General features: G+C 30.1%; 2 protein-coding genes across 2 annotated transcripts in view; one reads left to right on the top strand and one right to left on the bottom strand.

Annotated features, from left to right (window-relative positions):
* Positions 1-15885: 15885 nt before the first annotated feature.
* LOC129914671 (probable chitinase 2) lies at positions 15886-17647 on the bottom strand. The gene is made up of 4 exons (XM_055994003.1): positions 17242-17647; positions 17007-17180; positions 16849-16955; positions 15886-16784 (listed from the first exon to the last, which is right to left on the bottom strand). Exons 1-4 carry the CDS (start codon positions 17339-17341, stop codon positions 15957-15959), a joined length of 1209 nt encoding a protein of 402 aa, XP_055849978.1. The 5' UTR covers positions 17342-17647; the 3' UTR covers positions 15886-15956.
* Positions 17648-22456: 4809 nt separating this feature from the next.
* LOC129913675 (fatty-acid amide hydrolase 2-A) overlaps positions 22457-22912 on the top strand; it is a 35068-nt gene continuing 34612 nt past the window's right edge. Inside the window, exon 1 of the mRNA XM_055992467.1 lies at positions 22457-22802. Coding sequence (XP_055848442.1) covers positions 22747-22802 — 56 coding nt within the window. The 5' untranslated portion in view covers positions 22457-22746. The remainder of the gene's footprint in view (positions 22803-22912) is intronic.

Genomic DNA, 22912 nt, shown 5'->3' with positions numbered 1-22912 from the left:
CTATACAGCTCGTCTTTATAGATACTTTCATTTGGGGGTTTAAAATCGATGAACATATGGTGATTCCGATTTGATGTTCCTAAGTTTTTTTTCCAAGATCTGCCGTAATGTGAATATTTGGTTGATGGTGGTCTAAAGCCGTAAACCTATCAGATTGTTGACGAAGGGCCTCAGACGTTCACATAACACGGCAGAGAGAATCTGATGAAGTAAAAGAGGGAATTAAAAAATATAATAGGATTTAATTGTGATAGTAAACCATAATTTCATAAAGCAAACAGTGTTGGCATTGAGTAAACTAGTTATTTAATTAAGACAATGCTGAAGTTATATTTTGCGAACATGTAATATTCATATATAATAATTGAATTAAGCAATAAAATTGACTTTTGTTCATCTTTGTTGTCTTCTCCATGTTTTAAAAAGCACTGCTAACAAGTGATTTGATTTTTCTTATTACGTTGTTTGATGTTAGAAAATTTTTTTTCCTGAATTGAAACTCAAGCATACATACGTTACTTTCTTGCTTATGACCTGAAACCTCTTTCCCAATACTCCTCCTAGCCATTGTAAAAGCTCAAAAATGACGAAAATGATCGAAGACAATTGAATATGTAAACAATTGTTTATGTCAATAAATTAGTGCGGTATATGCGTGGTTAGTGTACTAGTGCGTGGTTAGTGTACTAGTGCGTGGTTAGTGTACTAATAATCAGAACAAAGAAATAGTTTTATAAAATAGCAATTATAATTTTCGGTAAACTTACTTTTTTTTAGTTGTTACAATTTTGTTTCAAATACTTAATTTTTCTTGACATTTAAGAAATACAAGTAGACAAAGGTTTGTTAATCATGCGTTGAAGTCAAATATAAAATATTCCTACTTTTCAATTGTTCTATAGAAACCAATCGTTTAAGTGCTTAGCTCTGATCTATTTCCTCTGTAGGTTTTTGTTTTATTTTTGTTTTTATTATTTTTTTTTTTATAACAACTATCTATTGTCAATTAAATCCCTTTATCATTTCAAAATACCAAAAATGTTACAGTAAAGTACATATTTCTTCAATTAAAAAGAAAAATACTTATTTTTCAATTGTATATTTTGTTAATAACTTATTCAAATCCAGTGGGAGACTGCGTTCGGTAGCCATTACATATTAACTCCAGTTCAGTCTCTTTTAAGCAAAGTTCATGTAGCTAATCACTCTTTGTTGGTTTAGACCAGCCATACTCAACCTTTTTATATGATTATACAAGTTTTGAAAGTTTATATATTTTAAGGGAATATTGCTTCAAAATTTTAGGCTTTCTTCTAATCCTAGAGAACCACATAAAAAAAAAAAAAATGATAACTGAGTTCCGGATTTCCTCTTTACCGATCCAAAGGTTTAGAAACGAAGATTTTTCGGATCGGAGAGATCATTGATAGTCTTTCGATCAGGTTTATTTTAGCTTAGTGTGTCAAGTCTCGACCAAAGCTTTTTGATAATTTGCTTTTGATTGTAAATGAAAAAGGGTGCATGTTTTTGCGAATATTTTTGTTCTTTATTGTTAGATTCATAAGTACTTAGGTTTTACCACCGACTCTGTTATAGCACATTTACCCGCAGTCGCCTTCAATCAATAACAACTACATCGGTCTTTTGTACCAGAGGCTTTCACATCATTTTTTCCGAACTCAAGGTATATCGTTTTCTTTTCTTAAAATTAATATAGTAGCCAAATTGTGAAACTCTGAGTTGTCTTTTTAATGTGGATATTCTTCTGGGTATAACTTTTACACTTCTACAAATTTCCAAAGCAATGCTAAAAATATAAAATTATCAAGAAGGTTCAACTCATACAAATTTATGAGTTCTCAAAATGTTGCAATGCCTTCTATGATTGCTTCTCACTCTTAGAATATTTGGTTCGTTTGTAATCTTTTCATAAGAGTTTTCCATAAATCAGAAATACAGTCTATATTCTTCTGTTGAAGGTTTCAAACAAACAAATTACAGTGGAATCTCGCTAACTTGAACACATACGAAACCAGGCCTGTTCAAGTTATTGGATTGTTCAAGTTACTGCAACATATAAAAAAGTCTTCGTTTTGTATGAATTCAATTTGTTATTATAAATTAATGTAAATGACACACAACACGATTACAAAAGTAGTATCCTATATTGAGGAAATTCAAACTTCTGTTGAAATACAATTTATTTGTTCAACTTAAAGAGCTTCGAATATTTAAAATATTCAACTTATAGAGTCAGCAATAAAAAAGTTCAGCAAAATAGGATGTTCAAGTTATTGGATTGTTCAAGTTATGGTATGTTCAAGTTAGCGAAAGTCCACTGTAATTAATTCTTGTGTTGATGTAGATTTTCAACATAATTAATAATAATGAAAAAGAAATAGGTCGTAATCCGTCCAAGCTTATTTATTTTATATTTTTGTTTTTTTATGAATCTTAGTCACTTGGAAAACTACCAAAGTTGGTGATATTTAAGTTTTTTTGTTTTTATTTTTTAATTAAAAGACTTGCATTTATGTACAGCAATCCTAACAAGAGCAGAGCTAAGCCAATTCATAAGTAATGTGGTTGTGATGTTGTTTTTTCATTTTAAATTAAAAAAAAATAAAAATAAAAAGTGTTTCTACAGTGTACCTATCTTTACATGTAGTTAAGATATAATTCATTTGTCGAAATATCTTCAAATAAAATTAAAACTAAAAAAAAAAAAACTTGAGAATAATAAAGAATTTTCTTCTCTAGTTGTTTATGAAAAATAAACTCAATTTTGTTTGCAACTTTATTAAATTTAAGAACGCAATTGCGTATAAAAAAAAAACAAGATTGATCCATAAAATAAAATTAAAAAAAAAAAAAATACTTCATAAAAAGCCGAATTTACTTTACAAATAAAAAAAAATAATATAAAAAAAAAAACTAAAAAAAAACTATGTCAGTTGATTTGATATTGACGTTGTCTGATTATTAGGAAGTGAGTAACAAATTATATTTACATAAAAATTAAAAAATAAATAAATATAAAAAAAAAAACAAAATAAAAAAAATATTTACCTATACTAAATGTTTGTTGTGATTGTTGTACTGAAACTCAAATTAAATAATATTTATCGTGAGTATATAATATTATATATATATATACACACACTTACACACACATACATTCTATATAAAAACTGAATTGAATGCACACACACACAATAGACTTTATTAATGAAAAAAAGCCAATCCCGTATGCATAACATTTATTGTAATATTGCATATTAATAAATATTTAGAATTTACTATAGTAAAGTAGTTAAATGAATATTATTTTTTAATATTTTTTTTATATTTTTATATATAAAATTTATGAGTCATTATTTATTTACAGTAAAATTAATATAAATTTTAGGATTAAAAAAGAAAAATAGTCCTTTTATCCATCTTTTGGGTTAAAGTCTTTCGAATATTTTTGTTCACTTTTGATTTTTCTACATCAAATGATGATATTAAAAAAATCCGCCTGTTTTTCAACGTACTACAACCTGGTATTGTCCCAGGTACATATCTATTTCATGGGTGCATTAGTGTTTAATCGTGCTTGTTGCAAAATCTGCTGGTAGCACTGTCAGCCAGACCAAAGTTTTTGAGGTGTTTTCCTAGTTTCCAGCAGCCTATTAGGAACCTTATTATTATTCTCAGGTTTTTCCTGTTTATTTAGATTCAGGTTGTTAAGTTGTTTCGATTGTAATTCACAAGTCCTTATTGTTTTCCAAATTTTTTCAAATTTTTATTCTTTTGGCTTCATCATTTTTTATCATTTGTTTGATCATGTTGTCCGCAATGTGGTTCTGGATCCATTAGAGGAGCTGTAGAGTGTGCTACCTCGTTTCCCTGAACTCCAACATTTGTAAGATGCCAAGTTCGTTTAGCTTCTTCAAGCATTCTCATACGAGTTTGGAGTTGATGGCATAGGAGTTCATTGCTTTACTATCTGACATGTTGGCAATGTTAAGGTTTTTGTATTTTCTTTCGAGATCTCGTTCCGCACATTTATCTATACCGCTTATTTTTGCTTGAAATATGCTAGGAAAGTGTCCATTGAAATTTAAAGTTAAGTTTGGCCTAATATTCCTGCTCCAGTTCCATTAGCGGTTCTGGATCCATCAGTGCACCACTTGATAGATTTTGCTTTTTAGAGTGTAGTCCGTGGATTCACTTACAACTCTGACTTGCTACTAAACTTAGTTTGAAAGTTTTTCTCGAAATTGTTTTTCTTGATCAATGAATTTTAGTCCATTTTATCGCGATTATTAGAAATTTTTGTACTTTAATATATTCGGACCTACCGCGATTTGTTTTTCTTTTTAAAACGAATTTATTGATTAAACTTTCCTGTGACCATGTAAAGTGAAACCCTGCCGAAAAGTCGTGAAATTTGAATCGGTAAATTCGTTTTAAAAAATAGCGGGTTAGTATAAAGCCCCACCGATAGACACCATTTACTTGTAACTTTAAGTCCCCTTTGGAGGTTTCCTCGAAGACAGCGAACACCCAGAGATGTTAGATGTTCCTAGGGATAGCCTCTTGTTGTAATGATTTTATATGTTGTTTCACTTGTAGTTGCCTCTGCGGTTCTAGTGCTCAGCATTTTCACAATCCATTTTGCTATGGTGATGGGAAAGCACTTTCTAAGAAAAGCCTTAGGTACTGATTCATGAGAGGTGTTATCAAAAGCTCCGTCTACATCTAGGAAGGCGCATATTGCAGTGATGGAAATTTTCAACATCATTATAAGAAGAATGGATTTTTCAGTCTCAAAGTAGATGGTTGGCTGTCTTGGCCTTTTGCTAGTTTGGGAAAGTTTTCTTTCCATATTCCCTCTTCTTTAATTTTAGAATTCGGTGTTCCTCATTGGAACACTGGATGTCAGCAGTTTTGGTGCCCTCTGCACGGCCTTATAGGCATCACTCATCCTAAGATGAGGCGCTTGCATACATTCTTAATGAAACTTGAGTTTTCATCACCAAACCACAGTTTTTTTTTTGTGTGCGGATTTTTGGTAACCTTTTTTGGTCACCAATAGTGGTTTGGGTCTTTATAAATAACATCTGTGATACGTGAATTCACAGCAGAGTTTCTCAATTAGATTGCTCAGGGAACTTCAGGTGCACATCGAATTTCTTCTTTTTTTTTTAGTTCAAAGTTCTTTTCGTTTGATATTCGATCTCTAAGAGTATATGACCAACTTTACATCCCGAAAAGTAGGTATGCATGTTCAAAAATGTGATTGGTAGCTCGACCATCTAGAAATCGACAGTTTTCTATGTTATCCTTTTATCTAAGAAAGTGTTCATTATCACCGTATTAAAACTATGCCGATATTGATAAGTCAAGTTTTTGAGTAGCACCTTTAGTGATGAACGTTCTTAGATTCGAAGTAGTCCCATGTCGTTTCGTGTTTGGTGAAATATAAATATTCGAAAGACTGTTAAAGTCCTGATTTTTAAATCGTTTTAAAACTTTTTTCTTTTTTGTTTATATCAGTATTTTTATTTAAACTAATTTTATTTTAAATTTAAAAATTTAATTTTAAATATTAGATACTTATGTGTTTTATATTTTTCAGCCATCATATTCTTAGGAACTATTTGCTTGCTGCACGAATGGCAATATACAACATTTTATTTTTGTTGGGTCTTGATGTTTCGATATTTAGAATAACTTTTTTTTAAATGTTCATTTCGTTTGTTCTCTTTTTTTTATATACAAAAAACTAAATGTTATTTTTTGCATGTAAGTTAACGATAATTGTGTTGAAAAAAAAAAAACTAAAGAATATAAATTTCAAAATAGTTGTTTATGTTTTAAACTTAATTTTATTACTTAACAATTTTATATAATTTAACAAAAACACAAAAAAAAGTTATATAAAACAAGTTTTTTACATCTCTTTTTTTTAACACGAATCAAATATTGAATTGTGTTTTCTCTATATTTTTTTTTTTTTAAGATTGGTATATTTTCAAAAGCATACCAAATATTTTTTATTTTTAATGAAAAATATTATAATCTATGTATTTTTGTCTACATAAAGTGTAAATGTTACTGCAATAATTATTTAAACAACAAAATAAATATCAATTTTATTTAATCAGGCTTCCATTCTGTTTAACAAAAAAGAATTAAAAAAATAATAATTATAATTTTAAATCGAAAGAAAATTTTAATAATAAATACAAAAATGTGTTGAATTTTTATTTTTTTAAATCTAAGCTGAAGAGCTACAAAAGCTGCAATTTTTTTATTTTTCTTATAATTTTAATTGTAATAAAGTTAATTTTAAATGAATTTAAATAAAATAATTGAAAATAAAAAAACAAACAAAATTTTAATTAGTTTTAAATATTATTTTATGTAATTGCAATTTGTATTAAAATACATGAAGATATAAAATGTGTACTAGTATTTTTTTTTATAATTTTTTATATTTTCGTTATTTTTTTACTTTATGATTTTATTTTTTTTATTTTTCTTAAAAATTAAGCAAGAAAAAAAGAGGAATGTTTAATTTAGAGAAGGTTTACACCACTTAGATTAAAACAAAAAAAAAGAATGAATAAATATTAAAGTAAAACGAATATTGCGTTTTTTTAATAAAACGTATCAGAAAAAAAACAACAATATTAAACGAAAAATGTATGTCAATGTTAAAACTAATAAATATTACATAAACAATTCTTGTCAATATGGCCAATAAACGAAAAATAAAAGTAAATCTTTAAAATTGTGTTTTTTTTTAACTAAATCAAAAAAAAAACACGATTGTTGAAATTTAAATTTATTAAGCATTTTACTTTTGTAATGAATATTTCAGATCTCCAGAGACCCATATTTACAATGAACTAAAAATGTTGGAAAAATTAAGGTACAAACTTTTAACTTTAAAAACAGACGCAATTGGCAACTAAATAGCACATACATATATTTAAATTACATTTACGTAAATTTAAAATTGGATTTATTTAGTTATCGTACGATGAAAACTCTGAAGTCCTTTTTCAAACATAGTTCAAAAGGGAAACCTTCAGAATGCAAACATATACACTAGGGTGGTAACACAAAGTTCATGAGACATCAATCGTCTCCAAATAAATAAATAAAAAATCCTCTAATTTTTTCAGATTTTTATCTATACCCCTTACTGGCCTGTAACAAGTTGAAATTATTGTACATGGACTTTTGTCTGATTTTTATTCTAATTTTGCACAATTATACTAACAATGATCCTTAGTAATATTGCATTTTAATATATTTTTAAAAATACCTTCTTGAACCGCAAAAAAAATCGAAAAGGAAATCGATTTTTTACGTACCTATAACTTGTAGTATACTTTTTACTTGCTCAATAGGGCAAGTATTGGTTTCGTGTAAAAAAAAAAATTCGAGGTTTTAATCAAAACTAACATTACGATGATGGAGAAGTCCGAAAAAGTGGTTTTCGTCATGACGTCCGTCGGTCTGTGCGTCGGTGCGTCGCACAGTGTGGGAATTCGCGAATTTAGCGGAATAAAATTAATAACGCTTGCATTTTAAATTTTATTGTAGTTTTTTTGTGATTAGTTCATTGAATATGTGTATACAATCAAATGTAATTCACATTTTGATGATATTTTATTTAAGTTTTTGTAAAATGAGCTTTGAAGTGACAGGTTATTTTCACAAAAAAAACTTTTGAGGAATGATTTATTGTTTAATTTTATGACAAATATGAATAAAATAAAGAAAAAAGTTAATTATTGTCAGAATTGACTAGGTTTTTTGCAAACCGATATGTCAATGACGTTGTTTATGAACTAAAGAAACTATTCTCTAAAAGGCTACTAAAACGTACAAGAAACTATTTGAAAGGATGTTTTAAAATATGGAGCTTTATTTATGCACAATCAATGTTTTTTTTTTAAATTGGTAAGTGTTCTGTCACGAAATTTTTCTGCCATACATCATCAAGGATATCAAAAATTCAAAGAACCGTAAACTTCCTGTCGAAAAAAAATCAGTTTAACTGAAATAGACAATTTGTTTTTACCAATCGTGTTATTCTTGTAAAATTAAAAGCCAATTTGAATTTATTTAATTGTTTTTACTATATGTTTTGTTTTTAATGTAAACAATTTCACCCTTACTAATTCCTTTTTCCACTTTTTCGCAAACTAATTTCATATGCAGTTGAAATTTCTTCAAAGCTAAATGAGTCTAAGAGGCCTTGTACTTTCTTCTCCTTCATTTTTTCACAGCACTCATTAAATGATTTTCTAGGTCTACCCACACTTGCAGAATTCGAAGGGGAAGGAATTTCGTAAAATATTTGCTGTGGTATTACTAAATAGCCACTGAGCCAGGAAGCATTTTTGCATTCAAAGCTTTCACGGTTACTGTTTTTTGACCATAACTGACCTAACTTAAAACAAGTTGTCCTCACAGACGCCTTTAATGATTTAACTGCTTCTTCAGAATACGTTATGAACAAAAACATTTAAAACAAATGACATAACTGCCTCAAAGCGCTTAATTTGTATTTTTGAGACCCAAACATCAAATATGTCCTTCTTTGTTATTTGGAAAGACATTCTTTAAATTATATAATACCGAAATATTTTGTAATTTAAAAGGATAGTTTGCTAATTATTCAAACAACATACCACATTATAAAAAGACGAAAATTAATACTCCACAGTACATATACACACAATAACAAAACACAGCACTTATAACAAGTAAAATTAATTTTAATACCGATTTTCAAAGTATCAAATATCAAATTTTGTGAAAAATACGCGTTAATTGTTTTTTTTTTAAATTAATTTATTTTTATTATTATAATTGGAACACCCTTTATTAGATGTAATACTTTTTTTTATTAATTGATAGTTTTCGTTTTTAATTTCTAAAATAACTTAATTCTTTTTTTTCTTACTGTTAACTTTGAATTTGAACACCCTGTATTTTTATTGGAACTATTTTAAAATCAAATTCACAAATTTTTTGAACACCCTGTGAAATAAAAAAAGTTTCTAATTCTATAACATTCTTCTTCTAACAAAATACCAAAAAGTTATTCGATTTTTACGGTATGCCATCATTTTTTTTTTTTGATGGTCATTTAGAAAAAAAAAAAAAAAATATATCATAACAAAATTGGGGTGTCAAATTTTAGTGATTCTTGATAGATAATAAATCAAGCTTTGCATTGAATATTGTGTCTAAGCGGAATAACGCGGAATAACTAAAGTTTTGCTCTAACAAAGGTACAAAAATCGAAAAAAAACACATTTTTTTAACTTCAATCACCAAAACAAAAATGTAAAACACCCTGTGAAATAAAAAATTACTTACATAATTATACCTTGATATTTAGAAAATATAAAAAAAATAAAACTTTTATTAAAACGCACACCAAACGCACGAGAAAAAATTAAGGGCAAAGTAATCTCTTTCACCAAATAAACAGAAAAAAAATCGCCAACTGCAACTTGGAAGCTATTTTTTTTTTTGTTTACATGATCCCCACCTATCAATGCTTTTGTTATCACTTTTTACAATCTATTAGCTTTAAGAAAAACCGGTTTTGGCATTAAACAAGAGAAGTCATTTTTCGAATTAAATTCCGCTAAATTCGCGAAATCCCACACTGTGCGTCGGTGCGTCGGTGCGTCGTCACAAAAAGCTGTACATGAAGCTGCAGCCTAAACGGGTTGAGGGATTTTCTTGAAATTTGGTACAGATGATTTTTTTGTAATTTCCAAGGTTGGTTTTTTTTTGTTTTTTAATATCTGGCTTTAAACGTATACCTCCCATACAAAGTTTTGGAGTTATTGCAACTTTCTCGAAAACGGCTCTAACGATTTTGATTAAAATTAACATACGTAATGCTGTTTGCAGTTCTAACATAACTGCGTTTTTAGTTTTTCTCAAAAAATGCGGATAGTGAAAATATGACATTAACTCTTTTTTAAATCGCGGATGTCGGCTCTTCCCCTACATCTTAATGGAGTTATTGCAATTTTCTCGTAAATGACTCTAACGATTTCGATTAAATTTTACACAAGTAATGTTATACGTAAATCTAACGTAACTGCATTTTTAGTTTTTCTCAAAAAATACGGATAATGGAAATATGACTTTACATTTTTTTAATCTTTGATGTCGGCTCTTCCCGTACACTGTTAATGAGTTATTACAATTTTCTAGACTTAATTTGACATACATAATGCTTTAAGTGATTTTAATACAGTGCTGCTAAAAACATTCCGGATTTTTTTGTCATTTTCATCAAATAAAATTTTAAAATACAAAACTGGAACAAAATATTGTTTTAGTATTTTTTCTACATCCTTAATATATCAATTAAGGAATTTGAACACAAAATAATGTTCTTTAATATATTAAAAAAATTTAAAAATCGAAAAATGAAGGAAAGTCAGAATTTCGTCTGTGCAAAACTAACCGGATTTTTCAAGGATTTCGATTCTCGTTGCTGAGGTAACGGTTTTAAGCGTCACTTCTGTAAAATTTTTGTTTGCAGTGACAAACAAAGTTGTTAGCTTTGTGAATTGTACAAATTATTTAATGGAATAACGGAAAAAACGCATTATAGTCATAAAATTCGTTACTAAGTCGTAGAACACTTTCAAGTCGAAATAAAACCAAATGTTATCCCTTTGGGATGTTGTAAATTGAGTATGATATCGTCAAACAGTAAAAAAGAGAAAAATCAGTTAAAGCAGATCACTAGGGTGGATGCGATAACAAAATATTCCTAAAAACTGATAGGCGAATAAAGAGTTTTTGATTAAAGATCCTTTTGCGACTTCTTAATCGATTTGTGAGGAGCTTAATCTGCTTTCAACATCAAGTACAGTAAGGAAGTAAGGCTTTGAGAGATTTGGTATTAATCTCTTTCCGCTCGGAAAAAAGCCATTCCTTAATGCTAAGCATTGTCTAAAGAGGTAGGCAATGAAAGGATCTTAAGAAAAACTTTAAATTTTAAAATGAAAATACTTCATCATGCTTGTATTTACAAAAAATCATCTGAATTGCTTGATAACAAAACGGAAAAATATGTTTTTCAATGATTAAAGCAATTTTAACTTGTTCTATTCCGATTGTAAAATGGCAGCCAGGCGCTAAAACATAGACATGTTTGAAACCAAAAAAATGTGCTCCCTACCGTGAAACTCAGAAGAGGATAATTGATGGTTTGGGGTTTTTTCAGCTGCAGGTTCTACCCCGTTGCACTAAATCATCGGATTTATGAATCATTTCCAGAATGGAGAGATGTTGGAGTCGATAATGGCTCCATAAAAGGAGAAAGAAATGCCTTTACATTGGCTTTTCCTGCAAGTTAAGATGCCAAAAATTCTTAAAAGCTCGTAAAACGGTATTTCGGGGTAGACAACACTCCTGGTATGACATAGCCGCAACAATTATCCGACTTGAACCCGATTGAAAATTTGTGGGTCATCTTTAAGTGACAAGTAGAGAAGAAAAAGCACACCTCAGCAACTAACGTACTTGTAGCTTTGAAAAATAACTAGGAGCATATTCCTAGTTCTATTTTATTAAATTTGGCCGAGTCCAAGTCTCATTGGGGCCAAGCAGTTTTCGAAAACAAAGGTTTCTCAACAAAATATTAACTTTAAACATTAACATTAAAAAATCCGGTTAGTTTTTCACATCCGTAATTCTGGCTTTGCTTCATTTTTCAATTTTAAAATTTTTGTAATGTGTCAAAGATCATTATTTTTTGTTGAAATTGATTAATTGATATATGAACGACCTAGAAAAAATATTAAAAAAATATTTTGTTTCAGTTTTGTGTTTTAAAATTTTATTTGATGAAAATGGTAAAAAAATCCGGAATGTTTTTAGCAGCACTGTATATGTAGCTAATTGCGTTTTTTGTTTTTGTCAAAAAAACACCAGTAACAAAAATATGGCGTAAGAAAAACTAAAAAAAAAATAATTTCGTATGATTGCATTTCTTATGAAATTCCTTAATAAAATCAAATTTTAACTAATTCAAAATATCTTTTTTTTAAATCTTTGACATAAAAGCTACTTTTATCATAAGAGCAAGTACGTGCGGCCCCAGTCGTGCATTTTATTTTTATATTTCTCGAAAACGGTTCAAGTAATTTTTCGCAAACTTCGTCAATGTTTAAATAATGTTGCATACTAAAAATTTTCATTAGTGTTTTAATTTCCTTGTAAAAAATATCAGAAAACTATTTAAATTTACAAGGAAACAAAAACACGAATGAAGATTTTTAGTATGCAACATTAATTAAACATTGTCTATTGACGTGTTGACGAAGTTTGCAAAAAATTGCTTAAGCCGTTTTTGAAAAATCTAAAAAAAGTGTACTACAATTAATAAGTACGAAAAAAATCGATTTCCTTTTCGATTTTTTTGTGGTTCAAGAATGTATTTTTAAAAATATCTTGGTATGCAATATTACTAAGGATCATTGTTAGTATAATTGTGCAAAATTAGAACAAAATCAATCAAGTAGTAAAGGAGATATATGGAAATAATCCAAAAATCAGACGCAAAGTCCATGTACAAGAATTTCAACTTAGTACAGGGCCAATAACATTGGTCAACAAGGTTTTTGTTATAGACACCAAGATATACTTTTCTATAGGTTTTTTGGGTGCTGAGCTCGAATCCGAAGTCAGAACAATTCTATCACATCATGTTTTTGAGATAATCCCGTTAAAAAATCGAAAATGTCGCTATTAACCAGTTTTCGAGATTATTTCTTAGCTTTTGGTTATTTGTTTTAAATTTGTAACGGTTTCTAAAAGAACTATATCTTGTCTTTCGAAATCCGTTTAAATCTCTTAAATATCTCTTTTCTTCTTCGAGAAATAGAGCTGGGCAAATCGTCCATTTCAAAAGATGGAATCGTCCAAAGATTGATTTCACCAAAGATTCGGTCTTTTCTATCAATCGTTCTTTCGTCCATTTAATGGAAACCATTTCTTTTTTACTCATGTCGTTCTGACAAATGAGAAAAGAAACAAGAAATCGCGTACAATCTGAAATATTAATATTTCAATGCAACCATATAAAACAATTTATCTTTTATATTTTCTATGAGAGTTTTTTTTTAAATCTAATTATCTCCGCTTTTTTTTGAAAATATATATTTGGAAAATTTTAATGGTAAATTTGATTATTAGTAAGGCCCTATGTCTCCGCCAAGTTCAAAACGTCGAAATAGATACATCAAAAATAAAAAGAAGTCAAGGTCAGATATTCGATAGAAATTCCCAATCGAATCTGATTCAATTCAAACTCTGAACCTGCTTATATAAACTTGTATCAGTTGTATGCATGGAACCGAAATGATGATTGAGAATGAATGGAATGAACGAAATCGGAGTTCTGAGAGATTTTTTATATGATTTTTGATTGTGAACGATTTGGATGAACGAAACGTTCATTTCCACTTCGTGGTTTTTGATTGTAAACGATTTGGATGAACGAAACGTACTTTTCTACTTCGTACTTTCTTATTTTATGAACGAGATTGATATAAGGATTGATTGATTTGGTTTATAGTGATTGCAATCACTCAGAATTTTCGGTGAACGGGTCAAAAAGACCGAATCAATCACGATTGACACAGCTCTATCGAGAAATCTTAAGTTGAAATCAACGTGTTTGGTATATCTCATATTTATTTGGTTTTATTAGCATATCTCGAAAAGTTCTTTGCCAATCGCATTCAAATTTTGACACAATTCTGTAACAAAAAAAAGTTTAATTTTTTTGACCAGTGTAAGCGGTATAGATAAAAATCTGAAAAAAATTAGAGGATTTTTTTTTTTATTTATTTGGAGACGTTTGAGCGGATGTCTTCATTAATTTTCGAAAAAAAAAATCAAATAAGAACCGACCTAATATACACAGCCAACACAATTTTCTTTCAAGATCTTAGATAACTTCCACTTCATTTTAATTATGTTTTTAATAGCATCATCCAACCCATTGCAAGAACCAGACGGAAGCTTTTCCATTCCTAAAAATGCAACAACATCTAGTAATACATACAAAGAGCAAGAGAGTGGTCAAGCTTTTCCGATCCCTCACCTCCAATGCTTGCCAACAACACCAAGTCTAGAATTGATCACGCTTCAAATACCATCCCAACAAATAAATCAAATTGGTAAGAACAAGAAGCCAGCATTGCAGACCATGATGAACCAATGGCTTCTCTTGCCAGATCAACTGCCAATACCAATACCATCCCGACAGCAATAGGATTTAACAAAATTTTTAACACTTTGCTTCGCCAAGATGACATTCCACAACTGCGGAAAAGATTAATATTTTATCGGCCTATCCAATCCAGCCATGCAACGAGTAGCAAATATAGTTTGTCGTTTGATGGAAGTCGTATTTACTATAAAAGGTTACCGAATGGAAATTTAATGCGGCGAGTGTACATTAGCTACTCTTTAGAGTCATAGGAGTCACCTCTGCACTGGAAAACTTGGGTTTGGATTTAAAAAATCTAATAAGCGTTTCTTTTCATGGTGCTGGCAATATAGCAGGGCGATATATTAGCCTTCAAGCTTAACTGGGGAACAAATACCGAAGTTGTTCTCCACCCATTGCTATGCCCTTGTACTGAATTTTTTTGCTGGGAGGTGCAACTGTTCAGAGACAAAAAAACTTGTTCGGTCTTCTGGAGTCCACTGGAGTATTCATACACGAGTTTGGGTGGAGAATATTGCAGAATTAACAGCTGGCAGGAACAATATTAGAAAAACGAGATGGTGGGCCAAGGACAATGCTTTCGACATCCATAATGGACAAATCTGGGTATGTCGCCATGATCAAGACTCTGAATGCCATAACATCCAGCAAATAGTTTGAGCCCAAGGTTCCTTTTCAAGCTAGAGCGTTAAAAGACTCCTTGAAGTTTGAGACCATTGTAACGGCTTATGTTTTTAAAACCATTTTAGAACTATCAACTTCTATCAGCGAATACTTGCAGATTCCAAATATGGATTATTTGAAAGCGTAGGGACTCGTTAAGGCTTTGAAGGGTATTTTGAGAGATAAATTGGATTAATTCGAAGGTTTTTTTAATTCTGCAAGGGCCTTCGCCGTTTATGATCAAGAGATGATTCTATCTGAAGGCATTGACGACAATATTCAAACATCATTACCTTTAAGGAGAACCTCAAAAAAAAAAAAAAAAAATCCCGAAAACATGATGAATTATGTGAAGACGATGTGGGATAGCTATCTATCTGACCCGAAACGAATGTATTCAATCACAGTCTATAAAGTCATCGTAAATATTATTTTTGTTAAAATCGAGGAAAAATTCAAATGCAACGAGGGCTTAATGAAGAATGCAGCTTGCATTGATCCTAAAAACTTTGCTGATATAAACAAAAATGGTATGTATTTCTAAAGAGCCCTTGAAAGCCATTGCCTCGATTCCGGACATTGACAGAGATATCCTTAGCAAAGAACTAGAATCATTTGCAAAAATTTTCAAAGAGATTTTTCTCCTAGATGAGAACGCAGGGATTCGCAAAGTAACTCTAACAAAATAAGAAAAAATAAACACTCCTTCAAATACTAAAATTAAGTGTTTCGTAAGTTATTGTGATGGGACAAAAAAAAAACTAAAAATATTGTTAAGAGTAAAACAATGCGGCGGGCCCTAAAATAATTTTCCCACCGGGCCCTTTTTTGCCAGTCCGACCCTGAACAGTAGTCAGCAAAATCCTAATCACAACTTTTCCTTCTTGCGTGACTTTTTTTTAAAGAATTAGGTATAAAAACAATCAATAATAAATCAAACCTTAAAACCTTTAAGAGAAATTTATTATTTTCAAATAAGTACATAGGTAGATCGTAGATACTTCAATTAATTTCTACCGTCAGAATTCCACTTCAATCCCTTGGTTATAGCTCTCAATAACGGATAAGATCGATTCGAACAAATTCCTCGAAAATCATCAGTATCAATAGACCATAGCATCATTCCACCAAGTTTTTCACTCAAAACATATTCTGCCTTCTCTTTTACTGTCCTTTCATCATCATAACTCATCCATAGTTTTCCATTAAATGCATATAAAGCTGCATTCTTCTCCGAATATGCTTTTTGCCATCCTGTGTTTTTCTTTTGCATCTCACGAATTTCATTATAACCCAAGAATCCTTTCTCTCTAGTAAATGGTCCCTCTTTTCCTTTTCCAGTAGAAGTAGCTCCCAATTTATTGATACGAGTATCTTTTAAAATATAAGTCCTGCCATATGCTGGAACTCCTAAGAGAAGTTTTTCCGAATGGCAACCATTCTTTTTATAGAATTCTATGGTAGAAGAAATAGTCGCAGAATTGTCAGGGTTATCTGCTCTCAAAGCTGAATGAATACTTGTTACATTGGTCTGATGTAAGTCATAGCCCATTATGGATATAAAATCAAGTTCATTGCACATTAAACCGATATCATAAGCAGCTTTGGTAGTTTCAAGTGACCCTGAAACTGCAGCAGTTAGAATTCGGTTCCTTGGAGCTAGCTTCTTTTTCAGAACCTTTAAAAGCTCTATGAAATTTTGGCGATCAATTTTCAGACCTCCACGTTGTGTTGGATATTCCCAGTCAATGTCAATTCCATCGAACCCATAGAAAATTAACCACCTTAAAACACTATCTGCGAATCTTTCTCGACTTAACGATGATTCCGCCATCTGTCAGGAAAAAAATTTAAATTTTACTTTGAAGATTGAAGAAAGGAAAATATGTTTAACTCACGAGGGAATATTTTTCTGAACCTTCTCCCCATCCGCCAATGGCTAAAATAACCTTTAAGCAGCCACAAGGATCGCGGTTTTTCAGGGCGATGAAATCTTCAAAACCTCCTGCAACAGTAGTTTAACAAATAAGTCTACCTTGAAGCTATTATTCTTTACCTTTTAAATCAACATCGGGATTAAGACTTGTTATTTCGCCTTTGATATCCAATCCAGCAAAAGTAAAGATAACATGGCTACAATGTTCAGGGTTGATATCCTTAATATTGTGATGACCATTTCCAGGCCGATAAGCAGCCCAACTTGCCCAGTAGCAAAATATAGCTTTACGATCTTGAAATTCGAATTTTGTAGTTAGATATTGGAACTTTTCGCTCAGTTTTTTTTTTTTTACCTGAACATTTTGTAGATGCGTTAGCTGTCTGATAAGTTGATATTAATAAAAATGTTGTTTGAATTTGAAGTATTAACACGAAATATATCGAGCAACCCATCGTTTCGTGGATGTGAAGTGAAAAGAATTAAAATTTGAATGTGGCACTCTGTTTCATATCTTTATTATCTTATCTTATTTTAATTGAAAGTCTATTGATGTAAGACTTTAGTTGATATTAACAGAAGGAGTGCCAAAATTCTCACAATACCTATTGCAGAGCAGAACTTATGCAAGAGGGTTGCCAGCAGTCATATAAAAAAGTTGAGAAACTACTATAAAAAGGTTAAAATCAGGGACAGCAATTAATAGCCAAAAATAACAAATTGACAGAAGCATAGATGAATCCATAGGGTGGCCAGAGTCATCAAACGGGATCGGGTCAAAATTCTGGCTTCAAAATTCTGCTTTTCAAAATTCTGCTTTTTTAATGAAAATTCTGTTTTTTTTCTATTCTGCTTTTCAAAATTCTGCCATTATTATACTTAACCAAAAAAATTCTGCCAATTCTGTTTTTTTTTTTTATAGCATAGGGTCAATGTGGGTAAATGTAAACAATTTCATGTCTTTTTTTTCTTTCGACTTTAGATTTTTTTATGTTTTCACGGAACAACTTGAATGGTATCTTCAAATGCAAATATGAAATGATGGCAATTCTTCTTTATAAATATAAACAAATATTTTCCAAATTGTTTACATTACTGTCAAATATGGCATGTTTACAAATACCCCACCATGTTTGTGTTTTTTTGCAAATTCGGGGTAAATGTAAACGGTGGTATAAAATTTAGAATTTCCTCTTTATCATATGGATAACAACTTGAAAAACGTTCAAGAAGGTATTTGACAAAAACTTTTTCAAATTCCAATAAAAGTTTTTGTTTTCTTCCTTTGATTCTTTATATAGGCGCCCAATATGCATCCTGAGCAGCTCTGAACGTAATATTTTTTGTTTTTTTACGTCAAAGGCCGATTTTGCAACATCATCCACTGAAAATGATGGTGTTGGCTACTTTAAAATGTGACTCCGCGGCACTTTAGCAGTAGTAATTGACTTAAAATATGTTATTTTTATTAAAACCAATAATTTCACCAAAAATGTATGTTTATATTTACCCCCAGAATACGTTGTTTACATTTACCCATTATGAAAAATATTCTGGGGTAAATGTAAACACATGCAAATCGACATAAATGTCCTGTATTTTAAAATTTGCTTGTATCACATAGAATCTACATCAAAATTAAAAACAAAAAAATATTTGCAAATTATACTGACTTTATTGAATCTGCAAAAATATTTAATTTTTCTGAAAGACTAACGACTTGTTTGGCACTTTAAAAAATTATCTTTCACGGAAAATACGCTCGTCGAATGAATTCTCTCTTGACAGCAATGAGCTTGACGTATAAGTTAAAAGATACATGCGTCCGCGATTTGTACTTATGTATGCATCAAATAGATTTAACTGAAGCTTGTTATGAGCCATGTTTTCATTTACCCCTGTTTACATTTACCCACATTGACCCTATGCGTTGACTAAAGATAAATACACCTCATTAATGTAATTCAACATTAGTACTTTCCTAAATTTTTTTGTTTAAGTGTCGCAAATATTTTTTAAAATGCATAGACTGATTTTCTTTAAATAAATTCTATAAATTATTGGAACCGATGTTGTTTGATACAAAATATTCCTTTTCATATTCAAATTTTTGAATATTGATCTTTATTTGATAAATTAAAAAATTTTGAATTATTTTCGGACATTTTTAGTATTAAAAACCTTTTCTTAATATTTTCAAATTTATTCATTTATAAAACAAAAATTAATATGCATTCAAAGAATGACAAATTACTTAGGTAAGTAATCAAATAAGCAGATCATTTTTTCAAGAAGATGATTTTACAGAATTCTGCAAAAAATTAACATTTTTAACATTTTCCAAACCCTTTTTTAATTTTTTGCAGAGTTTTGAAAAACAGAATTATGAAAAGCAGAATTTTGAAAAACAGAATTTTGAAAAACAGAATTTTGAAAATCAGAATTTTGAAAGCAGAATTTTGACAAAAGAATTTTGACCCCGGCAGAATTTTGACCCCAACCCTCATCAAACCTGTTACGTAAAATTCAAGTTATGAAAAAACCTAATGGGGTAGGTAAAAAGTTATTGATAAGAAGTTTAAAAATGACAGAAGTGTAAGTGGGTATTAAAGGGCTTCCAGAAGTCATGAAAGTTTATAAATCAAAGAGAACATACCGAACAAGTCTGATGAGAAAAAATACCTAAAATTTGTACAATATTATAGCCTTCATAATAAATGCATTAAAGAAACTACATTGACAGAAGCGGAGGTAGTAATTGGGTTGGCTGTCATAAAACTATATTTTTGATTAAATTTAAAAAAAATGCTTGGTATTGTAGTTTAAAGTAACTTTATCTTAAATACATACATATATGAAAATAAGGATTTTGGTTGAATCATCAGAAGAAAAATGAGGGAAAAAAATTATAGTTCTTTTTAACTTTTTTTTTTTAAAGCTTTTAAATTTTGATATTTAGATCCAACCTTTGAAAATAGACGAGATTTTAGATCATGTCCCATAAGCTTAGATTGTTTTTTAAATGATGTTGTTACAAAACAAGGTGCTTAAACAAATGCATTTTTTTTTAATAAGGACGATATTTGAAGTGCATATTGTTGTTAGATAGATCCATATAAACTTTCATAAAATACGGCATTTTGGTAAAAACCAAGGAAGATCTATCTTTTGACAACAATTTTTGCTATCATATTTTAAAAAAATGCTTTGTAAATGCACTTAATTTTTAATTAAGCCCCATGGTACCAAAATCAAGATAATCTGAATTCCATCAAAAAAATTAAGTCTACAAAAAAAAAACACTTTATTCTTTGAAATTAAGCGTTGCCAAAGCAAGTTCCGGGGATGATTTTTTGAGAAAAAAATTCATATTTGTATATTATAGTACATTCTCGATTAATGCAAATAATTAGGGTGCACAGAGAAAAAAAGACCACATAAAATAGAACAAAAACAATAAGATTTCTCTATGGTGTTCATATAAGAAGGAAACCTAATTAAAACAATCGGGTTTTCCTTATTATTTAAAAATCTGCACTTGTAGGGTTTTGTGAGGAAACAAAAAAAAAAATAGACGACCAGGCCGGGGATCGAACTGAACCAACCTGCCATAAAAATATTGATCGCGTTTTTTGTTCTAGTGCCAAGTTGAAAACAAAATTGAATTTTTCACTCAAATTTTAAGAAGATTTTCGCTATAAAAATAATAAGAAATCTCCTTAAAAAAACCTTATTAATCTTTGATTTTAATAGGATTTCCTTATAAAATGTATGGACTGTTAAACAATATGACAATCTGTTAGTTTTTAGGGGGTCATATTTTTCTCGAGGTTGTTGCAATGACCGAGTTAATAATTTTTAGGCTCAATCTGATATGAAAAGCGAAAATATCAGAAAAGCAACACTAACTAATATTATATTTTATGCAACAAATTTTTGTTCAATTAAAAATAAATTGATATGAAACGAAACAAATGGAAGTTAATTCATTACGATAAGTACGTAATCACATATGTATTTTTAGTTCTTTATACAAATTTAATTATTTTATTTTGAAAAAATGGGATATTTTTGTTTGGATTTTTTAGTTTGTTAGATTTAAAAAATTGACATATCTCGCAATTTTTGACCAATCAACATTTTTTCAATAAGGGTTAAATTTTGGTCAGTTCATCGTATTTTTGTATTGAAAGTTGCACTTATCGAGTCAATTTTTGTACAAGAGTTGCGATTACTGCGTCAAAAATGATAAAAATTGTGGTGTTGCGAAAATCGAGGAGTTGCGTGAATCGAGAGTTGCGTTAATCGAGAGTTGCGTTAATCGAGAACGTAGGTACTGTATTCATATTTATATAAATATCAAATATTTAAATATGGCTAATGTGCCAAATTCTTTATTTATTTTTCTGCTTCATAGTTTTCTGGTTTGGGACTAATCGCAAAAGATCTTTATACTCCTAAAGGTGTAAGGTAAGGCCTCCACCACGTACGACGTCTTTTCATCCGTTCATTCATTTAGAATGTTTTGGTACCTTTTTACTTACTTGTAACCATTTCTGGCGTTTTGATTTTTTAACTTCTTCTTCTATGTAGAAATATCTGGTAAAATTTATGTGTCCAATTGTTGCACACGAAACTATCAAACTATGGAATCACCCCTAGGCAAGTTTTTTTCATTCAGTTGCGTCTTTCTCTCTCATTTTGTATATACCCAAAAAGATGACCTACCTCAAATTCTTATTTCAAATACACCCCTTATAAGTACCTACTCGTACAGCATTTATATATGATGTATGTAGGTTAGGAATACATATCTGAGGGTTCTTACCTTGACCTTCTATATTGAAATAAGGTTATTATATTGTAACACTATCCTACATACACTAATTTAATGTGTGTTCATGTTCATTTTCAATGTTCAGATGTTAATACCAATATTTCAAAGAAAAAATAGGGATTGAAACGTTGAAAATTGTATGTGTAGAATATGAGAACCCATTTGGGTTTACTGTGGTAAGAAAATACAAAATTACCTGCTATATAAAATCAATTGTATAAAATCAGGAATTATATTGCAGCTGCTAATTCACTTTACGGCTTTTAATACTACACCAGTGCCATAGTGAAATTAAATGGCGCCCAACGACAAAACATTTCGGCTTGTTTTTTTTTAAATTGCAGAAGTGATTGATCCAAATTCTCAGCATATCGCGATGCTTCCTCGTTCGTCTTTGCAAGCTTCAGTTCTAGGATTATAACCTTGATGTGTTCAGCTTGGCATTGAAATCACCCAGAACAATTTAAATATCGTAGCTAGGGATTTGCTCGTAGGTTTTTTCGAGAAGCTCATAGAAACTATGTTTTTTGAAGTCTAATCGTTTTAAATAATTTTATTTGAAAATAATATCAAGGCCCTAACTATTAATAAGCGCCCTTTTAAAACCTTCCCTAGCTACAGCACTGTCACCCACCATCAATCAGCTGCTATTGCTGTTGCCGGATTTCAAGCAACCACAAACAAAACATAGAGATGGCAGAATGCACAACGACGATTTACGACAAAGTGAGAATTCACTGCACAGCTGACACAGATTGTAGGAGCGCATGGTGGTTAAACGAGTTGCAAATGCTTAGAGTCTTGTGAGAATTGTTTGATATTTTGGTGCATGAAGACGGGTTGTGTTCTTTTTGTGTTATTGTTGTTTATACTTTCACATAAATAAAAATTGTGCCTTTATTTTATGTTTATCTTTAAAGAAAAAAAACTGTGATATAATTTTGTTTACATCTTGTGAAAGTTTCTTCTGACAAAATAGGAGCTTTTGTGACATTTCTTAGAGGAAGTTTAGATTTTTGACAAATGGCAAAATCGATATTTTCCTACTTTCGTCGACAGTTGGATGATATTTTGTTTTCGTAAGTACTGAATAGTTGAATATTTCGTTTTTTGTTTTCGAGAATTCTTCTTCAAAGTGATGCAAAGACCAAAGAAAAGGATAGGGAGCTTAGTTCGTATTTCATAGTTT

This window comes from Episyrphus balteatus, chromosome 3 (assembly GCF_945859705.1).
Source record: "Episyrphus balteatus chromosome 3, idEpiBalt1.1, whole genome shotgun sequence".
Taxonomy (NCBI): Eukaryota; Metazoa; Arthropoda; class Insecta; order Diptera; family Syrphidae; genus Episyrphus; species Episyrphus balteatus.
This window is presented reverse-complemented; position numbering and strand designations above follow the sequence as displayed.